The 17,560-nt window shown below is 44.5% G+C and overlaps 2 protein-coding genes across 3 annotated transcripts; one reads left to right on the top strand and one right to left on the bottom strand.

The window, feature by feature from the left end:
* Positions 1-1,740: 1,740 nt before the first annotated feature.
* Positions 1,741-5,169, top strand: LOC117145252 (tyrosine-protein phosphatase non-receptor type 23). The gene is made up of 4 exons (XM_033310834.1): positions 1,741-2,020; positions 3,819-4,003; positions 4,060-4,336; positions 4,401-5,169. Exons 1-4 carry the CDS (start codon positions 2,012-2,014, stop codon positions 5,028-5,030), a joined length of 1,101 nt encoding a protein of 366 aa, XP_033166725.1. The 5' UTR covers positions 1,741-2,011; the 3' UTR covers positions 5,031-5,169.
* A 358-nt stretch (positions 5,170-5,527) lies between these two features.
* Positions 5,528-12,489, bottom strand: LOC117144683. Of its 2 annotated transcripts, none has more exons than XM_033310006.1 (5): positions 12,079-12,486; positions 9,401-9,691; positions 8,952-9,309; positions 8,261-8,464; positions 5,528-5,787 (listed from the first exon to the last, which is right to left on the bottom strand). In XM_033310006.1, the coding sequence occupies exons 1-5, from the start codon at positions 12,082-12,084 to the stop codon at positions 5,774-5,776; spliced, it is 873 nt and encodes a 290-aa protein (XP_033165897.1). In that variant the 5' UTR covers positions 12,085-12,486; the 3' UTR covers positions 5,528-5,773. The 2 variants fall into 2 exon arrangements, with proteins under 2 accessions (XP_033165897.1, XP_033165896.1); XM_033310005.1 differs by having other exon boundaries at positions 5,531-6,897; positions 12,079-12,489.
* Between the last annotated feature and the right edge of the window lie 5,071 nt (positions 12,490-17,560).

The raw sequence follows: 17,560 nt of genomic DNA, 5'->3' as shown, positions 1-17,560 counted from the left end.
AAAAAGCCGTAGGTAGGGAATTGTTATGATTCCCATTCAAAAATGAGTGCAGTGGGTCGAGTGTCGCATTGAAAATATTCTACTCCTTTGGCGCTGCATTCAATTGTATTGAATAGTTCGCAATCAATGGGGGAAATGTACATTTGTAAGCTGGAAATAAATGAATGAAATGCTAAGATTCGTGGAAGCATACTTTAAAAAGATAGTTCTATTGTCAAACCATTTCTAAAATTATGTTATATATAAATACCGTATTTTTTTTTTATATATTTTAGCGAACTCTTTCGACCTTGATCGTGGCAGTGCGTCTACGCATGCTCGCAAGTTCAGGTGCACGCCCATTTGCCCCCCAGACCGCTGCCCACGAACAAAAGCCGGACACAAACTAGTCTTTAAAATGGTATACTCAACAAAAAAAAAAAGAAAAAAACCAACTGACAAGCGAAATAACAATCACACGCACTTGAAGACTGGAAATCGCCCTGCGTCATGGGCGGCACTTGAAGGAGGCATAAAGATAGAGAAGCGGGTCGCAACTGGGGGGCAGGCAATCGTTGACGGTTTCCTGATCTGCGGCAATGTGGTGCAGTGGCCGACCAGTTTTTCAGCTGAACTATTGCTATTCCGCTGCGGGTTGCATTGCTGCCTGGTTCATGTGGTTGTTCAGCTAAAACGGAGTGCAACCCGTGGTGTGTCATTAATTCCATCAGAATGACTCCCGCAAGGCCATTCCGCGTGGCTGCGGAAGAGTGCAGGCGAAGGAGTGGGGTGCGGCTAACACTCTGGAAAGTGACACGTTGCCTGGTTCTGGTTGTGATTCAGACATCAAGCATACGCACAGTTGAACCACCGAAAACAACATGGAAATAAATAAGATATTTCTTCGCTGGCTGGTTTGTAAACTATTCGGTTAACTTTTATATTCTTTTAAAGAGAGTATTTCATATTTTCGAATTGTAGTGGATGTCAATTATGACTGTTAAAACATAATTTTATACAATTTACAGGCAAACCAGTTTTAAAGTGCTCAAAAACTTAGCTTGCCAACTTTGCTTCATATTTTACCAATTTATGGGCCTCACAGTTTTGATTAATTATCGTGGATGGCCACATCTCAATGAGGTTAGTTGCCATAGCGCACCGAAGGTCGGAGTTAGAGGTAGGACTACCTACCACCCTGATTTCGAAAGCAATTTGTTAAATTTATTAAATTGTTTTGTGGTACTTAACGACAACAAGTGGGTTCGTTGAGTCGTGGGGTCAGAAAAACTCTTGAAATTGGCAAAGCAAGTAAAATGAAATTCTTTCTTTAACGTTGGGTGAAGTTTCAACTTTAAAAAGGAACATTTCTTTTGAGTTACATTCTATTGACGTAAAATAATGTAATGCATATGAAATTACGTATATTTTATATATATGGTCATTCTTGGCCATTCCTGGGCCGATGGCTAGGAAAAGCTCTTCAAAGCACAGAGAGAACTCCGATGAATTCGCTGTCTCAAGCTCGATCAAGCTCCGCAGCCTCTCTTTCTCTCTATATATCTCTATATCTTTTTCTCCAGAGAAACATTTCCACTGGCGACCGCTCTCCGTCCTTTCGTTGGTGAAGTTTTGTGGTGCTGCGGCCGTTGGTGTGGCTCAGTGGTGCAGTGGTGCGGGATGTGGGGTCTTTGGTCCGTTATGGGAGAGGGAAAAAGGTTTTCCGCGATCGGTATATAAAGCGAAATACAACAACCTGGGCGGCTCAGTTGCCGTCGGTCACAAGTTAATACTCCACGCGATCTCCACCGAAGTCGGTCCGAAGAATTGGCCGATTTGCCCAAGATAGTCACCCGGTTCATTAGGGGATTTGGAATTGGAATTGAAATTGAAAGTGCTTTGTTGTCTTCGCCACTCGATATTCGGCTGGGTGTTGCCAGCGAAGGCCTTTTGCGATTGCATTCAGGGCTTAATCGATTCGAAATAGCTGGCCCCACAAAGCCAATCAGCGGATACAATTCAACAGTTCAACATGAAAGTGGTATGTGAGTGGGCGGATATATATGTCGATGGGTGGTAAATATCAAAGGTCGTTCGACAGAATCACTAGATGCGTGGCCGCAAAAGGGGTGTATTTGCGACTAAAGGGGAGGTACTGATCTGTAAACTTACGTCATCGCCATTGCGGCGAATGTTGTGCAAATATCGCATAATTTGCTATGCAAATCGAGCGAACCGTTAATTTGCTCCCAGCCCCAATCGCAATTGTTCAGCTTGGCTACAAGCGACATTTGGCCAGGTCTTTGTGCCCGATATCCAGTCCACCAAGCACCCAATTTGGTAACTGGATTTTGACATAATTTATGAACGACGCAGCTTCTTGAGAAAAAAGTTGCAGGAACTTCAATCAGCACAAGTTGCACTAACAAGCGCGCCGCTGCCACATAGTTGTGCCCCCCCCCCCCTCGGTCCAGCGTGAAAATATCAAAGGCAAACTTTGGATCAGTTCACACGCGGCAGTCAGCTTTTTGGTCAGTTTCTGTTCGGTTTTCGGTGCACTGGGTCCCCCGAGCATGTCGTGGCCTGGATGTATCTCTATCTCTAGCCGTGCCTGTATCTGTATCTGTATCGGTGCCTGTATCTAACTACCTGTCCGTCCACCTGTCCGTCCGCGCCAAGGCTGCAGCACATGGAGCCTAGCTAGTGAAAGGTTTTGGCATGCGGAATGGCCGAAAAAACAAACCATAGTTCAAAATGCCAAAAACCGGAGCTAGATTCTGACCATCAAAGCTCGTTGGCCCTGTTGTTGGGCTAAAGCCATAAAACCTAGGACTAACATTTTCACCATTTCTGTGAGTCCGGCGAATCCTCTTCTTCACAAGATACTGAGAAATGTTTTGAAATGTAATGGATTGATTTAAATATTTGATTGCAATTATTGTGATTTATGCGAAAAGCTCCCACGAATTGCAAAACATGGATAGTCACAGACTTGTCTTTCAGTTATTCAGTAATTTCGCGCAAATTTCTTTGGCATTTGCTTGCCGCAGCCGCATACTTGCAACACATTTCGGCAAGTGTGGGAACTTTCCCATTTTCCCATGCATAATTTGCGTGCCTGCCTCTTTCGGGTTTTCTTCGCCCCTGCATTTGCTGCCGGATTACCCAATTGCAGCTGCGATATGTTCGTTGTGTGGGAGTCACATGGCTGGGCAACGATAATTGGCATTCCCCCAGCTTCTTTGGCATCTTTCTTCCCGGTAGCATTTCTCCACGCCACTGCTGGGCATTCAATTAATCCCGTCCAGCCCATCCTGCTGAGCGGCCATATCGCGTGTCATTGGGATTGGGCTTTCAACTGGGCTCGGCCTTTATGCAACTACACAGAAATAAAAAGGAAAATGTTTTCGTAAATTTAAAATTTTAAGAGAATCTTATTCACAAAATTCCCATATTCTATTGACTTCGCTTGTACTTATTTTCTGACTCGAAATTGAAGTTATTTCTTTCAGTGTTTGTAACTGAATCCGGGGTATTGGTTCCCGCTTGGCATTGAGGGTGTCATTGGCCGGCGGAAAAGTGAAAGGCAGCCTGACTTAAGACTTTTGTAGACATCGTCGCCGTCTGGCATTCTGGCATTCTGGCATTCTGGCCAGCACTCAGACTCTGATGCACTGTCAAGGTGTTTCGATGGCCAGGGGCGAGGTGGAAACCCAACTCTTCTGGCAGACAGGGTGCAATTAACTAACCGGTTGTCATTTGACTAGACAGACTTATGCCCATTTATATCCTATCACCACTGATTTAATTGACTTAAAAAGAATTGGCTTAACTTACAGATGCAACGCGTGCTCTTTGTCGGCTGCCTCATAGTGGGCGTGGGTATGGTGAGGTCACAGGACTACCAAGACTACCAGGAGAACACACCAAGGACTGCTCCTCTGCGACTGCGAGCTAATGCCGCTCCTGCTCGAGCTGAAGCGCCACGGGCTGATCCAGTGGCAATCCTCAAGCAGATCAACAAGTGGGTAACAATTTAGACATACAATTACACTAACTACACATAATATTCCACATCAGGCACAACGAAGATGGCTCCTACACTTATGGCTATGAGGGAGCTGATGGATCCTTCAAAATCGAGACCAAACTGGCCACCGGCGAAGTGAAGGGCAAGTACGGATATGTGGACGAGACCGGAAAAGTTCGAGTAGTGGAGTACGGAGCCAACAAGTATGGCTTCCAGCCGTCTGGAGAAGGTATCACCGTGGCACCACCCACACTGGTGGATGAAACTCTCAAGGAGGAACCGGATTACGCAGATGAGCCGGCACCACAGCGCCCACAGAAACCCTATGTAAGTATCAACACACACTTAATCGAATAATAATTAATTTGGTAAAACTTATAATTTTTTACAGCGTGTTCAGCGTCCCCAGCCACGCCCTCAGCCCCGCCCACAACCTCAACCCCAGCCGCAGTATGTGCAATACGAGGAGGAGGAGGAGCCACCACGTCGAGTTCAGTATGCCCCAGCTCCTCAGCCGCAGCCCCAACCACTGCCGCAGCCACAGCATCTGCCACAACAGCACCACCAACCATCGGTGGGTCCGGCACCGCCAAGACTACAGGTTCCTGGTGCTCAGCGCACCACCGACGTACTCTACTCACCACTGCAGCGTCCCGCTCGCCCGGAACCGGATTACTCGCAGACGCAGAGCTTCGGCGATGGTCCCTCGAATGTGCGGATTTCCCGACCCGTTTACGCCCTGCCCCCCGCCTCACCAGCTCCGAGCAGTGCCCGGGCTCAGGGATTCCTGGCTCCCGCCTCCGGTGGACGTCCGCTGCTGGAACCGGTGGGCTTCGGCCAATCCCAGGGACCCAGCGCTCGCCCTGTCCAGCAGCAGCCGAGCTTCCAGCCACAACCACGGCCACAGGCTCGCAGTGGTGGAGGCGGTGGCTCCGGATTGCTCGATCAGTTAGCCCGGGACTACGCCCTGCCCCAGGGAAATGCCCAGCCGCTGCACGACATCACCTTCGGCTACTACTGAGCTGGAGTTTAGCAGGCGGTTGCAGTGCCCCTCATCCTGAATAACCCAGAGATTCTTTGCTTCTAGGTCCTAATCGCACAGGTGTGCCCTGTCCTCAGATTTTCTAAGCGATAATAAAAATTCCCTGTAATAAATTTAACTTTGTTCGAGGAGATTTAATTTGCTTAAGTTCAATAGTTATACGATAGTTTAATGGTATAAATCATAGCCTTCTTTCAGGCTTAGATTAATACAAAATTTTTGCAGGGCTAAAAGAAATTGTCCATAATCATACATATAAAATATTTGTCTTATTGCGATTGATATATATATATATATATATATATATATATATATTTGATATACGGCACTCCAAATGAATAATACATTTATAAATGTAGTATTTAGTCTACATGAAATTACCATTCTTTTACATAAACTTTACCTGGTATTTCGCGGCTTGTGTAGCATACTTTTCGGCCAAAATGAAATGTAGCAACCAAATAAAAGTCTTCGTGTTTAATCAACGATTTATTTAATTTAAATACTTAAACGTAAGATGGGGAAGTTCAATTAATGCCAACTGAAGTTTCTGGGTTGCTCTTAACGAGGTTCTTCGAATTCGGAAATGTATATAGAATGGGGGGAGTGACAGCAGATAGATTCGGAATAGGCAGGAACGGTTTGACTAACTCTATGATACGTGGAGATATGGACGGTGCTGTTAACGAACTGGGCGTGGTCCACAGCTTCCTCATCGTCCTCTACTGATGGTAGACTGCAAAGAGATCGGTGAGAGGTGAGAAAAGGGTTCCCGGTTCAATGTGTGTGGTGGTGCAGCAGCGCAGGAAAGTGGGTGTGCGAGAGAAGATAGAGAGATAGTGGGTGATTCATTGGTGGTGCTGGGGATCTTTTGGAGCATGCTGTGCTGAGACATTCGAATGCAATATCAATGGCGCGCTTTATTGCCAACCATCGCTGGGAAGCTCAATAAATAATTAATTACGATTAGCATTGCGATAACGAGAACATAAATAAGTAATAGATTTAGGTAAATGCTGCACATGACTTAGAGGACTATAAGCTAAGAACTGCGGGCGATCCCATTAGACCTCCAGCAGGCGGTTGAACATCAGTGGATCCTGTATCTCGTAGTCCTGCGGCCGGAAGACGCGCTTCGTGTGCTTGCCGCCAGCCACCTGGCGGCGCACCTTGTAGCCACCGCTGTGTCCTTGGTGGTGCGGTGGTGCACTGTACACGTACTTGGACTTTTGCACCACCGGCGGCAGGTACTGGAAGTGGGGCGACTGCTTGTGCACCTGCTTCTCGATGGAGTAGACGGGTCCGCTGCCGTGGTTGTTACCCTTCCGCTTGGCCACCTCCAAGGCGGCTATAATGGGCGTCAGATCCTTGAGGGCATTGCTCTTGGTGGCGTGATAGTTCTCCACCCTGTAATCCGCAGCAGCTTGCGGTGGCGGAACCGCAGCTGCGGGTGGCGAGTAATCGTAGCCCTCATTGGGATGCTTCTGGATGTAGAGTTCCTCGGCGGACGGGCGCTTGGCCATCTGGTGGTACACATCCGCCGGATTCTTTGAGGCGGGATTATAGGCAGCTGTTATGGACTCTGTGTGCGACAGGGACTCCAAGGTGCCCAGGTTACTGGGCAGCGGTATGCCATAGCTGTTATAAACCTCAGCCTGTTCCAAACCCGTACCCGTTGGCAAACTGGTATCCAAAGCCACTGTCTTGGAGGCCGTGTACTCAGTTTTCCCGTTGGGCAGGAGACTGAGGATCTCCTGGAGCTGTGCAGCCGCCTTGCGGGCTTCCTCATCCGTCAGCTTGGAGTGGCGGCCATAGATGTTAAAGTCATTGCTATTTGCGCTGGTCGCTGCCGTTTTGTGGTTGTCGTTTTGAGTTTGTGGGTGTATGATGTGGTTGTTTGTTGTGGTGGTGTTGTTGTTGTTGTCGAGGTGTGTATGCAATGAGATTTCATTAGATTTACCAAATTAAATATTTGCGTGTTTTTATGTTTGGGTATTTACACTTGGCTTGGTCTGTTTATGTAAGAGTTGGTGGGTGTATTTCAATAAGTATAAAAACTTTTCATTATCTTGCTTTATGAAATCTTAAAATACTCTTGCTAATTAACAAACTAGGAAACTGCTTTCCAAAAATGAAAAGTGTGCAAGATGTGAAAAGGTTTAATACTATTTTAGAAATTTAGTTTTCTCTGTTAACTGTTCTTGTTGTGTTAGATGAGTTTAGATTCTTTGTACAAAATGATTGGTTTACTTTACACATTTTGTACATTTCTGCGCAGCTTCAGGATGATTTGCATGATGTTCGTAGATGAATTCCGGTTTTAGTTTTGGTTAGCTGAATGAGGATAGTCAATAGACCGCGCTTCATTGAAGGTTTCGCTGGACTCTTTAATGGGCCACTGGCTAAATACGTATGCGCAACTTTATCAAGTATGCGACATGTGGCCACTGCAAATGGCCCCATTAATAACTGTACAACTCACTTAAGTACTACTGGTGGTTAACGTATATGATAGTAACGGATATAAATAAGATATGATAAATTATTGAAACATGTTCACATGTCTTTATGTACAATGAATCGATTAATGTTCGCTTGCGCAATGTGTTAAACAATCGAATAAACTTAGCCTAGGAAATGTGCCATTGGAACAAGTTCCATGGGCCTGGCCATACATCAATAGGCGCACAAGGAGAGATCTCGACTGGCGGTGTTAATATTTACAGTATTTACAATGTATCTCGGATTTTGCCTCGTCTTCACGAGCCATGAGCAACTGATAATGGTGCTTTCACTTTCTACTCGTTGTTTGCTGTGTGCGGAAATAAGATGAGGGCCGCCAAAAGGGCGGTGGGATATGGGGGCGGGGCGGCTGAGTATGCAAATAAAGCTGAGTGATTTGCGATTGCAAGTTGATGGGACAAGCCATCTTTAAGATACACTTCTAGAAATTTATCAATTACTTTGTTTATGTTTTGCAAAAGGGGAAGGCATATCAAGTACAACTTAGTCAGAGAAAATATATACAAACATAAGATTTTCAAATAATCGTATTTACAAATAATATAGTACAAATTGATTCATAATATTATTATTATTATTATGGTTAATCAGATAAAGAACCGACACCAAATTCTGTTAGCAAAGCATTGTATGTACAGTGGAGATTGTTTAGAAGGTTCTGTTTGTCCAGACCCGTAACTACGCACCATCTTGTCCATAGGCCGATGGCAGATAGTTGCTTGGCGGCGACTCAAAGGCCGCCGGGTGGCTAACGCTGAAGGGCGCCCCGCCGCTGTAGCTGGCCCCGCCCACCGGCGGAAGGTACTGGTGGGTGGCGCTGCTGTAGGACGGGGGCTTCGATGGCGGACCGTAGCTGGCGTGGCCAGTGGGTATCTCGTACGTGGTGATCGCTGCAACGAGACAAATGCGGAGACATTCAGTTGGGTAAAGTGGAACGCAGTCGCCGATGCCGACGGAACGGGTTGCTGGCGAAAACGAAAGTTGCCGGCCTGGCCAGGTTCATTGCACGCTCCATGCTCCGATTTGGCCATTGGATCTGCCGCTAAATCGGAGCTGGGAGTTGCCTCTTCCGTTTTGGCCAGGTGCGGCTGTGTTGGTTATTAGGCGGCTTAATTGTCATGCATCTAGTTCAGCAACCGAGTTACGTAAGCGAAAGACAATATGTTTTGATTTCATGGCCCAATGGACAATGGCATATGCATCGCAATAAATATTATAGTATCGCGACCTAGTCCAATTTCTTTGTATAAGAGTGTCTGCTGAACTACAAGGAGATTGAACATATGTAACTATATATGTTTTGGTTGCTTCATGGGTTAACCTTATAGACACATAAGGAAGTTCTTAGTATCTTGTTCTCTCTCTAAGTGTACTTACTCTCGTGATGCACGACGGGTCCAGGTGCGGAGACGGTCTTGTGCCCACTGCTGCCGCCGGAGGAGGCGCCCGACAAGGAGGTCAGCTTGGCGAACAGACCACCGCCGGAGGAGGAGTGACTAGTGGCGTAGGTGTGCGAGTTGATGTGCGCCGAGTTGATGATGGATTTGCCCACGTCGGTGACCTTGTCGCCGCCGGCGGCCACCAGGTTGCCGCCCGCACTCAGCGCGTAGCCGCTGCCCTTGATCAGCTGACCCTTGAGTGCGGTGACCCCGCCGGTGATGGCCTTGACCGCCTGGAAGATGGTGTTCAGCACGGATTTCTTGAACGACCAGGGATCATAGTCCACAGAGTTGCCCTGGAAATGGTGGAGAAATTAAGTGGATTAATCGCATTTAATTGATTAAGCTGAAGAAAATGCAGCTTCATAGTCAACCATGTCAACTTACATGGACAACGATCTCGTGAGACTTGTAGCTGTCTCCGCCACCGCTGCTTCCGCCGGAACTGCCGGAGGCGATTGAGGCGGAGGCCTGGCCAATTCCCGACAGCAGGCCGGACTTCAGGTGCGCCACGTAGTCGAAGCTGCCGGACCGCTTTTGCACCTGTGACTCCTTCACACTCTCGCCCGGTTCGTTGTCCAGATCTGTGTCCTCCAGGGAAAGGGACTTATCGCTAGCTGGAAGGGCGTGGCACATCAGAGGGAGGGCGGCCACCAGCAAAAGACTTAGGCTGAAGACCTAAATGTGGTTAAATAAATTAGCAAATTTGGCCAAAACTCAAGTACCTATTCAAAAATATACAAAACTAGAGCACCCAATTTGTAAAATGAGAGTACATTTTGCAATATCTTTGGTAGACTATTCATAATTTACATGACAGCTCCAACAAAAGCTGTAGACAACAAGGAAATTCAATTGCCGAAATGTGTCTCTGCAGAGCGGTTGCACCACCGTCGCTTTTTTGTTGCTGCTTTTGTCCGCTTGCCACATCTGTGCACTCATTTGTCAACAGTCACACACACACGCACACACCGTGTGCAATCATAATCTGCCACTTACCGCCGATATACAAATGTAACTCGTAATCCTCGATCTGCGTACGCAAAACCCACTAAAACCAGACCCCTCATCCTTTACAGTTGAGCGGACTGGACTAATTGGCGGGGGTGGATGGTCATAACCAATTTGGCCAAGAGGGAGGCTGAAACGTTGCTTTGACTTGCGGCATTCGCAGCCGTTTCATGCTCCATCAACCTGCCAATATGCTAATTGCAATTGAGGCTAATGCGCCGTGGAATCCACTTAATCTTTGGCAATTGTTATTGCAATTGTGCGTAATAGTATTAATTGATTGATTCCACAGTTTTTTGATTACAATTTTATAACTCTTATCCGAATATAATATTTTTTAATTGTAGGCAGTGAATAAGAAACGTTTAGCTGATTAAAAAAAAAGTGGTTTAGGAAAATGAAAATTAAATAATCATTTAATTGGCTTTCCGGAGCGTTGATATCATTTTCTTGACTATACGTTTTTAAACCTCATCAACTAAATGTATATCTCTTTTTTCTCCACGTTTTGGTTAAACGCCATAAATGTTCGTGAGTAGTAATCATTTCCTTCCATTCAATTGCTTTATATTTTTATGAAATTGTAGGAAACATTGGTTGATATTACGCTGGCCTTATTTTTGGCCATTGATTTGTGCAATCCACTTATAAGCTTTGTGTAATATTATCTTGAAATTGAACCAGATTTCGATGGGGAAATGTTGAACAAGCTTTATTGATATTTTTGAAAAATGCGTTTTAAATTAGTTTTTTATTTGGGTTAAAGTGGAACCGCCTCGAAAAATATTAATTGAATTGGCAGCCTTTCTCCCCGCGATGGCGCAACCTCCATTATGACTGGCCAAATATGTTGGGATATCTTATACAATGCATTAATTGCCCCAGGCCATGGCCCAAACAATTGGCCAATTGCAATCTGCATACAAATGCACTGATTAATCAAAATAAATATTGTTCTTCGTTTTGGGATTGCATAAGCAGAAACATAATAAAACAGTGGCAGCAAATAATTGAAAGTTAATTGCTGGCCACAATTATTATTTATGGTTCAGCTGACTAATTAACGGTGTGCAAAATTCGCTCGAATCCATTGGCATATTGAACTGTTGGCCAATATTTGCCAAAACCATTTTCCCATCCTAGCCTCTTCGCTTTGATAGCTTTTTTTTAGTTGGCCGACACTGTTTGTTGTTGTTTTCTTTTTCTGTTTGCTCATTGTTAATGCCAATATTTTGTCTGGTCAGAGAGTGAAAGTGTTGTATTTGCCGGCTTGGTGGCCGAAACACACTCGCTCTCTTATTCCGTGTTCACAAATAATTAGCATACTAATATTATTGCTTAATGGTCGATGAGCAGAATGCCTACACTGTCTTTTTTATTTTCGTTTTCGTATACATATTTATATCTAACTACCTCAACTTTGACTGGTAACTTAATTGCGGTAGGTTCGGTTTACGAACTCGTTTATTGTCGCTACGTGTGCCTCGCCTCACCTGGTTCGTCTTCGCTCTCCGCCTGGCATATCATCACCTGGGCCGTATTCAAATTTCTTAACGATTTTCGAAAGCAACCCGCTGAGGGATAGAAGCCAGCGGCTCTGACATAATAATTATGCACGACATTTACCTTCGCACTCGGTCAAATGGTCATCGCTTCTTGCCAGTCATGACATAAGGTACCCCGAGCGACTGAAGGTCTAGTTTGAACAACTCCATCTTCCTAGCCGCCCATGGAGTGCACTGAAGCATCGATTGGGATTTTTGGGTTATCCATGAGTTGCGCAATGCGAAGCATCTCTATTAGTCACTTATGCGAGACCGCGCGCTAGACATCACGCAGCTCTGGAGCTTAGCTAATAGCGTCAGCGATGTGTGGCCAACATCATACATAAAACGGGTTTCGGTGCAGAATGCCTTGCACTTGAACTTGTTTGCCAAAGAAATTGCATAAACTAGATATGTGACGGGAGGGGGAGGGGATGTATGTCCAAGATTAGACCGCTCAATTAGTCCAGTATTCGGATCAACTTTCACTGCGCTATCCTGTGGACTTACCTTCATTTCGTGCGCCTGCGTTTTTCGTGGACTTAGCTCAAATTGGGCCTTCGATTAGCTGGGCGGCAAATCGAGATCAAAATTCACTTTTACCGATGACGTCCTCGGGTTGTTTTTTATTTTCTAGATACTCTTTTTTTAGCGCTGTCTCCTCTTCACACCAACTTTCTTCACTTGGCCACTTGCAATTGGCACTTCTGGCCGCCGCACTTTTTCGACTTCGATTTCGAACCGTTTCGCTTCACGTTTGTTTTGTCATCGGCATTCGTCTCAGCGGTTTGCAGCGCGCACACAAAATTTCACTCTCCACTTTCTTTCACCGATTCGAGTCTCCCGATCTTGGGATATTGTAGCTGCGGCTATATCTCGGCAACGTCTGCGCTCGAACTGTGCTCGAAAATCGCGTTGTGCGGCTTATTTAAAGAAATCACCGGAGAGCCGGCAGCGAAGTGCATTTTGAGCGGTTTTTGGGGGTCTTTGCGAACGCTCTTAGTGGCGGGGTTAAGAGTGTTGCCCTCTCTTTCCTGCTCTTTTTGTGTTACAATTTATTTTATATATTTTTTTTGGCAGCGTTGCCGACATTTTCATGACAGCCTCTTGGCCGCAAACGAGTGTCTGGGGTTCAATGCGTTTCGAGTGGCATCGGCATCGGTGTTATCCACATGTGGCAATCCGAAAACTGCAATGCGGCTCATTAAGTTCGGTGGCATAAACGTGTTCGACTGCTCGAAAAACATCACTGTTGGCTTCGTTTTCTGACATGGCCCAATCGAAAGACTGAGGCAACGAACTTGAAATGGCATGATCGCTAATGGAAAAGTTGGTATCGAAAGAAGTAAAGCAAGGACAAGACTTTGCTTTGGCAATATTCTGAGATTCTATTTTTGTAGTTCCATTAATACTATGTTGCTTGTTGCTATCTATGCTTGTTATGTTGTAATCCCTGCCAGTTTGACACATTTAGTAGTACATTTAAAGATTGAATCAATATCTTACAAAATAATTGATATAGTGAATGTTGGGCACTAAGCAGATAGGAGTAGTATTGTAGTTTGTTATGTCACAAATTGAGTATGTTACAAATCCTTCAGTAGCGTAATATATTCTTGACCCAAAGCTAGCCAGATCTCTAGTCTCCCACTTTTCTGAGAGCAACAACCTTGAACCCAAGTGCGTTGCCTACAGATGAAAGCCTTCAACTGCAGACTCCAAAACTGAGTCCCCAAATATCAACACAGTGCGAACTTGAGGGCAAGCCATTATCTAATGTTGCGACAAATGGGTGCAAGCCAGCCTTTGGGCCCTCCTCTCGGTAAGAGTTCACTGTCACTATGTCAAAAGCGGTTCATTTGTAAACGTGCCAAACAATTAAGGCTAACAATGCTGGGGTTAACAATGGAAGTTTGTGAGATGCCTGCCTGCTTCCATTCCCTGGTGACAAAGTCGGCCCAAATGGGTAAGTCCTACGTAGGCATATCCACGATTCGAAAAATCCCCACCTCCTACTGGACTGCGGTTATCTAACCGAAAGTGAAATGGGCCCAGACCGACCAACTGCAACTGCCAAGTGAAGTTGCAACTGCAATAGCAACTGCAACTCCAACTGCATAAATGCAAAACGCGAAATGAGCATGAAGAAAACTTGGCCCAAACATAATACTTAAGCACTCGTAGTTAACAAACTGTAAATTTGTTAAACAGCAAAAGGAAAACAAGACGAGACAAACCAAACAGCAGCAAAATAATGAAAATGAAAATAAGAAGAAAAACCCCGACTCATGTAATAGCCGGCGAATATATACTAATGGGACAAGATAATTGCAATTGGGGGCGGTAGCTGCCGTAAAAGGGTTTTAAGTGGTAATACCCTATGATGAAAATGTTGCTTACAAATTATGGCGCAGAAAAATATAAAAATAATATGTAAAACAATACTATTAGAATATTAGCATTTGGACCTATTCTAAGTTTGCATAAAAAAGCGATTGAATATTTACAACATTTTTTTATGATACAAGTTAATTGCCAGTTAATTGAGCTGAAGGCCATTTGCAATTCGTGGAAAATGCGATGGTCCGCTATTTTTCCCTCTTCAAATTGTTTTCCTAATACTGTTCGTATATTTTAGCCACTGTTTATTGGGTTGTCAACTTAAAGAGTGGAGTTCGGACATATAAATGTTTTTTGCGCTATAATTTGTGGTTAAGTTAAGTTTCCGTCGAACCGACAATGTGGCCATTCAGTTCAAGTTGAATGCACAGAAAGTGAATCCAATTCAACTTAACTGATGTTCCGCACCCAATATTGCGTATACGCCACCGCAGCGATAATAAAAGCAAACTATCGAACGACAACCGGTCAAACTTAAAAAAGGAAGGAAGTAAGATTGAATTAACATACAATTTATATCGGCTCATGGCAGATAAAAGAGCGATGAGATAACACGGGAATGCAATAAGTCCACAATTAATATTGAATTCATTTTTGTCACGGGAATTCATGTCCTGGGTCTTCTCATAAATAAATTTATAAGACGTCTGGCTCCCGAGTGCCACTTCCTGCCATTATGGCGTTCGGGTTTTTTCTATCTTTTTATATCATCATCCAGCCAAAGTCCGAGGCCAAAAAACACACATGTGCTTTTAATTTTTCACTCACTTTTCATGGGTTTTCCTCGGCTGCTAGTGTTGTGCCTTGGTTTTTTTTTGTTAATTGACGTGGGGCAATTGGCAGAGCGAGCGCAATGTGAAAATGTGTTGGGAAAAGTTTTCAGAGTGTAACGTGAAGTGCGATAACAGGCCGCTGCGCATTGGGAAATGCTAGAAAATACCCGAGCATCGACCAGCGAACACCGAACACCAGAGCCACCAAAGTCCACTCCACTTCCTCGACTTCCTGCTGCAGTTGCTCGTTAGTTGCGCAATGAACTTCAACTTCAAATTCGCAAATGTTCGGCTGCGGCGGGGACAAAAATATCCGAAATCCATATCGGAAATGAACACGTTTTTGGCAATTTTTTGTTCGATTTCTATTATGCTTTATTTGTGTGTCTAGTTGAGAGGAAACTGCACGGCATGATTCAATTTGGTGCATTGTATATGGGATATGGAACGCCAGCCAGCTGGGCAGGAAAAAAGTGAAAGCATCTGGCATGCTTGGATTTATATATTTGCCTAGCACTCCAGCAAGGGGCATCTCCATTTTTCATACCCCCTTTTGCGCCACTGTCAAAATATAATGCTGCCGAGATTATGGCTATGATGCAATCGAATCGGCCTATTCCGACAAATTGAGCAACACAGCTGCTGCCGCGATCTCGTCCTGTTCGTTGCCTGTTTCGAATGTTTATTTTCGAGGCGAACGCACAAGAAATACGCTGGCGTGTGGCGCTGTCATGGCTGAAATTGCATTTTGCAAAGCGGCGCGTCCACATTTTTCTCAGGTGCCGTGCCGCTTTAATTGTGCCCCGATTGAATTTATATATTATTGAATGTGCAATGCAATTTCATTACTTATTCAGACGGACGGACCACTTGGACACACATGCATGAGCAGGCTGTCATTAAGCGTATCTCTATTTCTATTTCACCATTTTCTCGTTAACTTGACCCGCCAGCTGGCTCGCTTGACCTGCCCCGACTTTTGGACCATCCTCGCCCGATTGGCCAATCTGCCGCTCATCTGGATCGCCAAGGTGCCACATCGATTAATGGGCGCCCTAAATGAGCTCGTTTCCCGCTCGATTAATAACTATTAGGTTAATTGGATCAAGTCATTGGGAAAATGGCACCCCAATTACTTAGGCTGTGTGATTTTCATTTGGCACTTCAAATTAAGACTTTAGGCTTACCTAATGGTAGCAAAGTTTGTGCTAATATAATACTTAAAATGATTTAAGTTAAAATAGCAAGTATATTTGCTCATTAAAGCTAATCTACACACATATTAACAGGCATTCAAAGCTCTACAAAGTTAATCACACTACAACTATTGCAAGACATTGTGAAAAGTCTTGACCTTTTCCAATGTATCAATTCTCCGACAAACGTATGATTCAATGTTTACTAATAAGTTGTAACTTTAGCAGTTTCGCTGAAAGTAATTAATGAAATTAGTTAAGGTGGTGTTAACATAAATTTTTACTGCTAAATGGATTTCAAATTAGCATTTAGGATAGTGGAAGCTGAAATCATATCCATTAACTTGGCTCATAAAAATACAATTTTAAAACCTCCTAAGTATATGCACCACAAGCTTAGTAGATCCCCAAAGTATGCAAGTAGATTTAAACAAGTTTGTTGGCTTGTTCAGTTTGAGGACTTAATTGATTTCCGAGAATTTTAGATTTTTTAGAACAGATATGTATGGGCACTACAATAATACAAAATTGCATCAGCAGGCAATTTATTTATCGATCACGTATATCTACTTACACGCCACAGTCCCCCTTTATTGCATTTTATTACGTATTTATTGATAAAGAAATTCTTATGAATCAACGGTCTAGCTGACGTTTCTACGAAATGGCCTTAACTCAGTCATCGGTTCATAAGTCGGGGGAAGGCTATGAGTAGATATGGCCAAGTAAAATGCATTCTGCAAAAGAAGTTCCCGTTTTTCCAGGGCGAACGACATCCACTTTGGGCCATAAACATAAACACAAGAGCGATCCATTCATGCACGACTGCGTCAGATGTCGCTTACATGGCGATTACTTGCAGTGTGCGAGTTTAAGATGCGGTTTTTTATCCGCCGTTCTCGGAATTACCAATTGAGTCAGCACCATATCTTTCCCAGCGCCCCAGCACGCTCCAAGGCGGCGACTGGCTGGCTAATTTAAGCGATTCGGATCTGCGGCTCCCATGACGCGTGCGCCAACGGAACTGACGTGTGCGGCACCCGTTCGGAATATCAAATGTGTTAGAGATATTAGATGGGCTCCAACCTGGGGATAGTTTCATTGGTGGTGGTGCCGAGCAGAGCAGGTGTGCTCCGCGAGCTTTGAAGCCGAGCTTTGGCCCGGCACCACTTTTACTTTCAGCAGCAACAGGTGTTGGCCGGCAAAAGGTCAACTTGGCCGACTGTGAGAAGCCCTACACTTGGCTAACATGGGTTTAGCCCGACAGAGAAGGTGGTAATCAACACCCACTGGCCACAAAGTTAGTTTATTTTCAGCTCGGGGAAATTCCTAGATTTTCGGGCTACGTATAAACTTTCTTTCATTCTGGATTTTGAATAAGTGATAAGTGATAACTCAAACGCGGCTTCTTTTAGTATACCTAATAAAAAAGCAATAATCTTTAATCGCGGATGTCAAACAACAAGCGCACAGATAATGATTGATTATTAAAATGGGTCGACGAAAAGGCCAAATTTGTACATCCATATGTATGTATTTATTAAGTACAGTTTTCATTGCTTTCGATGCCATCTTATTTCAAACGGAAACCTAATCATCCAAATGCAGTTTTGATTGACTTCC

This window comes from Drosophila mauritiana, chromosome 3R (genome assembly GCF_004382145.1).
Source record: "Drosophila mauritiana strain mau12 chromosome 3R, ASM438214v1, whole genome shotgun sequence".
In the NCBI taxonomy this organism is placed as follows: Eukaryota; Metazoa; Arthropoda; class Insecta; order Diptera; family Drosophilidae; genus Drosophila; species Drosophila mauritiana.
This window is presented reverse-complemented; position numbering and strand designations above follow the sequence as displayed.